The sequence below is a fragment of the Alligator sinensis genome, unplaced genomic scaffold (genome assembly GCF_000455745.1).
Source record: "Alligator sinensis unplaced genomic scaffold, ASM45574v1 scaffold596_1, whole genome shotgun sequence".
Taxonomy (NCBI): domain Eukaryota; kingdom Metazoa; phylum Chordata; order Crocodylia; family Alligatoridae; genus Alligator; species Alligator sinensis.
The window spans coordinates 782,757-788,166 of NW_005841967.1; the positions used below are offsets into that span (position 1 = coordinate 782,757).

Here is a 5,410-nt window from a genome sequence, read left to right on the forward strand (position 1 = left end):
CGCAGTGGCGGGGGGGGGGGGGCGCAGGCATGACCTTCAGGTGAAGTGGAGGGGTCAAGCGAGACCTGTGGGTAGGGTTGGAACATATGCAACCCACAGGGTTTTGCTGGGGTATGAGTGTGTCTGGCCAGAACAGGGGGGTTAACAGGGTCCATGGGGGAAAAATAAAGGGCTGTTTTTAGCCCCCCAACCTCCCATAGTGAGCCTACACCCCCATCCTTCCCACCCCTCCCCCCACTGGGACTTACTTGCTTTGCTCTGGCAGCAGCGAAGGGTAATAAAAGTGGCTGCTCCCAGAGGGGCTTGTGGGATGTGGGTTGAGAGGGCTGGCTGGTCAGGCGGAAGGAAGGGACAAAAACTAGCCCAGTGTTGGGGGAAGGGAGGTGGTGAAAAGAGCAGCCCTGGGGCTGGGGCCAGTGGCTGGGGTTTCCCAGCCCCGGGGCTGTACTGGGAAAGTGTACAGAAGTTCCATGCACTGGTCTGACCTAAGTCGAATTAGTGGGATACCACACAGATCCAGGTTTATCTTAAAGTGGGTTCTGCAATTTTTAGTTCAGTTTGTGTGCATAGAACTTCTGTACAGTTATGGGTTCAGACTGATTTGCCTATCACTGACACCCGGTCTGTAAGTGTAAAATCAGCACCAGGACACGCTAAGTTTATATTGGGCAGCCATTTTGAACCCAATGTAACCTCTGGAAATGTCTGCATTTATCCTGAATGCACATTTCACCTTAACCTAAATTAAACTGCAAATGTAGACAAGCCCCAATACTAGAAAAAGTATCATGTAATTGAATTATTTTTATAATTTTATGGATACCAATACAATGAGATACAGTGAGCAAAAAAATCCTAGATCCCTGCTTGGGGTATTCCAGGAACTAAAAATCCTGATATATTTATGTTCCTACAGATAGCTCCAGTCTGAGCTGCAATTACCTCCTGGCAAATCTGCACAGAAATTACTATAGCAGCAGAAGTTAAGGTGTCACGGTTGCAGAAGAGAGAAATAAGGCAACTCTAAATTTAGATTAAATAGTAACTTGTCTTTACAGCTATCTAACCATCTGTTTCAAATGATATTACTTAATTTTTACTCACGTTGAGTAGCTGTTTCACCATCGATGTAATTGTAAACAGTGGAGAATTGCATGCTTTTAGGAAATACAGATAATATGAAAGGACAGATCTCATTTGGGCTCATTATTCTTCATGTTAATTGACGGGGAAGAACATCCTAATTGCTCATTAGTACTGTAAATTTACCCTGTACCTGTGTTCGGATCGAAAGAGACTACAGAGCATGTAGCTGAACATTACTTTTCCTTTGTTATGTAAAACATAATGCTTATATATGAGACTAACAAGAATGTTTTCATTATGTTTGTTTTCTGAAATATTGGAGGTTTTCTATGATAAGAAAATCTCCAGTCCTAAAATTAAACAACAGTTTAAAAAATAAAAATACAGAAAATGAAATTACTGTTGCAAAGACAAAACAATCCCTAAAGAAATTTTAACAGAGAGAACTATAGTGGAGTCAACATACAGAAGTATTACAGATTTCTCCATTTTACTTGTCTACAGAGATTCAAAACTATAATCAGCATTAAAACACTGGGAAAAAGATATAAATGCTACTGTCTTGAACTAAAGTTAAAAGTGTCTCTTGCTGGGCCGAAGTTATCCACTAAGCAGATACTCTTATGCTTCAGATACAATTTAGGTTATTTTTTGAAAGAAGTTATTTTTTCAAATAAGAATAAATTACCTCTTAGAGCTGAAATTTTATCTTTGTCTAAACATGACATGGTATTTCAAAAGAGGGGGAAAATGTGCCTGTTAACCTGGTGTGATGCAGGTTATTTTAAGCTACCATGAAAGCTGCAGGTGCTCCATACAGAGATACATTAACTCCTTTTATAAAATAATTGCACCAATATTTATTTTTTATTACCAGAGTTTCCCTCTTACTACATAACAACTTCATCTTAGGGTAGTGAAAATGCAAATGGCAAATGTTTTAAACTAATGCCAGCACACAGTATTGTAGCAAGATTAAAACTGACTAGTCTCCAGAGTCCTTAATAAATAAGACATTTACATTATTTGAAATAAATCATGCAGAAAAATTGAATACAGGAATACTGTCTTACAGAAGAGAGAAGACTTAAGTCCACCTCCTAGACCACATTAGAGCTGATTCAAGACTCTAGTGCAGTTCTGGGGCTGACATGGACAGTCAACTAATTGTGGGTCCCAGCCTCAGGACTAGCCCTAGAGCCCCAACATGCAGTCAGCATCAGGTTGTATGCAAGGACCCTGCCACACGTTCAATTTAACACACGATGGAAACCAGACGCAAAATTATTACACATATTTTGTGGCTTATTTCCCATTTTGTTGTGCCATTAATTGCCTGAACATATTGCCAGGTTACTATTTAATATGTGAATAACTGATTATCACATAGGTAACACTGTGTATGTTAAGGTGTAGCAGAGTGAAAGCTGAAGGCATAGTAGCCCCTGCTGAGGCCACAAAGCTAGCCAGCTATCAAGGAGAGAGGTGCAGGGGATCTGGGTTCTGGGCCCCTGCACCTCTGGCTGCTGACAGGCAAAACTTGTGTCATGGGTGCTGGTGGGACTGTGTCTGTCTTGGGGCACAGGGAGGTGAAAACTGCAGGCCTGCTAGGCCCTGCTGTGGCCACGAAGCTGCCAGCTGTCAAGGAAATAGGTGCAGGGGGAGTCTGGGTTCCGGAGCCCTGCACTTCCGGCTGCTGACAGGCAAAACAATGTTGCTTTTTATGCAGTTTTTCCATCCCACCTCCAGAGCACTGGGATTGGAAGAGACCTCAGGAAAATATGACAGTCACTGGCCAGCTATACAGTCAATAATGAGAGCACTCCTTCCCCCAACTCTTTTTACTTTAGTCTGTTTCCCTGCAGGCAAGCCCAGTTTAAGCTTCAAAACTCAATGTGTTTCGAAAATTTCAAATTTTCAACTTGCCTTGTTTCATTTTGAGGCTGTTTCGAAGCTCTCTGTTTTGTTTCAATTTCACTGTTTCGAGCTTGAAATGAGTCAAAACAGCCTCGAAATGAACCTGCCATCGAAATTCGCACAGCCCTAATAAAAACTAACCCACCATTTTTGTTCTGTTTCACAACATCATGGTACCGCATTGTAAGGCATTATGGCATGTTATTGCATAACTTATAGTCAATCTTTATTTAAAGATACTTTTTCTTTATGTAAGAAATATTCTTTTATTAAATTACAACTACAACACAATGTGACCCGATGAAGAATGCCTTTCATTCAAAAGTTTAACTTAATTCCAACCATGCATTTAGTCCAATAAAAGATGCTACCCAAAAATGAGCAATGGCTTTCAATTCATGGACCATCAAGACTACAACATCAGTCCAACACTACTATTGCAACATAACAAATTGATTAAAGAAATAATCATTAACAACCATTAACCTACTGCTCCAATTACAAGCTGGCCTTTCTGTCTTTTTAAACTCCAAAACAACCATAAGGTCACCCTATTACCAGGCCTCTGACAACTTGCAGTACGACTGAGTAAAAAAAGCTAAGAGATTTGCGGCAACATGATTCACCTTAGAAAAAACCACAATTACACAGCTGGGAAAACTGGAAATGCAAACAAGACACTGATGTACTTCAACATGCTAACCAATGTTCATGTGGACACAAAGGATGCCAAGTCCATCTTTGTGAAAACCGCAAGGAATATCAACTGCAAATTACAGTGATTGGAGAAGTTATTGACTGGATTTTCATGGAAAAAAAATACTTTTCCTGAAACTGAACCTGAGAACATGGGAGTCAAACTTATATGCAGGGTCAACTTATTATCAGAATATAATACAGTACCTAGTTTTCCACCTTAAAGAAAGAGAAAGATAGTAAGGCATCTGACTGCATCCCCTGAAAATTCATTAAAGTGACTTTTGCTTGATCTAATTTATCAAAGGATTGTTTACAGCTTATAGTTTGAAAGCTATTAAGACTGTATGGTTTTTTTTATCCTTCAATATGAATAATAGCTTAAAGTGCTTAACGCTACAAAATCCTTACCTCTGTCATTAAGACTGTTTCTCATTGCCCTTTCGAACTGTTCCTCTTCAGTAAGCCCACCAGTGTACACGCCATAGTCTCTCTGTGTATTGTATGAATAACCTGGATGATTAGAATACCCTGTAGAATGAAAACAAAAAGCATAACATAAAATATTGGCTTTGGATAATACATTTGATTTTACTATATGGTATTACCTCAGCAGGTTTTTTCCCCTTTAAAATGCACTTATCCTAATTTTGAAGGAAAAAAACCTGAGTAACAAGTCAACTACTCTAAATAAATATGCAGAGAATCAAACTGTATTTAACAGGTTTTTTAATTTAAATAACTATTTGAAAGGAAAACGTATCACATTTCTAGATCTTATTTCATTGGTTCTAATTGTAATAAAATGCTCCAATTTCAAGAAAGAATTATGTATTAAAACTGGAAAGCAGGATTTTAGCCATCTTTCCATTGCATTTAAATGCCAAGAACTGAGACCAAAATAATATGATAAAACTTAAGAACACAACAAAACAAGTTTGCAGTTATTTTGCACCATCTTAAGCCCTGTACTTCATTTCACATTTTTCCAGTCCCTCATCCACACTGTCTATAACTATCAACACTGTTGGAGTAATCTTTCATATTATCAAAATCCATGTCTAAAGATATTCCTCCCATACTATATAAAAATAATTTTGGGAAAATGCAGAATGTAATGTAATACTGGTGTATAAATGTACTGCCTAGTAATGTGCCCTTTGTACAGTGAAGATTTGTGTGCGGTCTACTTTCTGAGAAAAGCCATCACTGCTGGACTTTCTAACATATGAAGTGTCATTTGCAGTGTCCTATTACTGTTGAGAACTGGTTTCCACCTGGCCACTTAGAACCTAGTTCAAGACAGAAAAGCCACAGTTCATTGCTCATCTGACCATATGGGAGTAGAGAAAAGAGAAATGAACTTGTTTTGAGAGTGTCTCTCTCCCTTTCAGTATTCTAATATTATAAAAGCCTTAGTCTGTCTGTCCATAATGCTTTATTCGCGCTCTGATTGGTTTCCTTTGCCACCAATCAGAGTGCTCTGGACAGGGACACATAGTAGAGTGCTGCCGTGACAGTAGGGACTGAGGTGCTGGAGCAGGGGAGGGGCGAGGCCAGCAGTGGTGGCCTCATTTCTCCCCCTCACCCCTGCTCCTTGGAGCCAGAAGCCAGAAACTGCTTCCCACCAACACCTGGTGGGGAGAGGGAGGTGGTGAGGAAGAGGAGAGGAAGGGAGGGAAGGAGGGGAGTGAGAAGGGGGGGGGGGGAC

The 5,410-nt window shown here is 40.0% G+C and overlaps 1 protein-coding gene across 1 annotated transcript in view; it reads right to left on the reverse strand.

Annotated features, from left to right (window-relative positions):
* Positions 1–5,410, reverse strand: part of RHBDD1 (rhomboid domain containing 1) — a 74,229-nt gene that overhangs the window by 37,985 nt on the left and 30,834 nt on the right. The window contains exon 5 of the mRNA XM_006020742.3: positions 4,111–4,230. Coding sequence (XP_006020804.1) covers positions 4,111–4,230 — 120 coding nt within the window. The remainder of the gene's footprint in view (positions 1–4,110; positions 4,231–5,410) is intronic.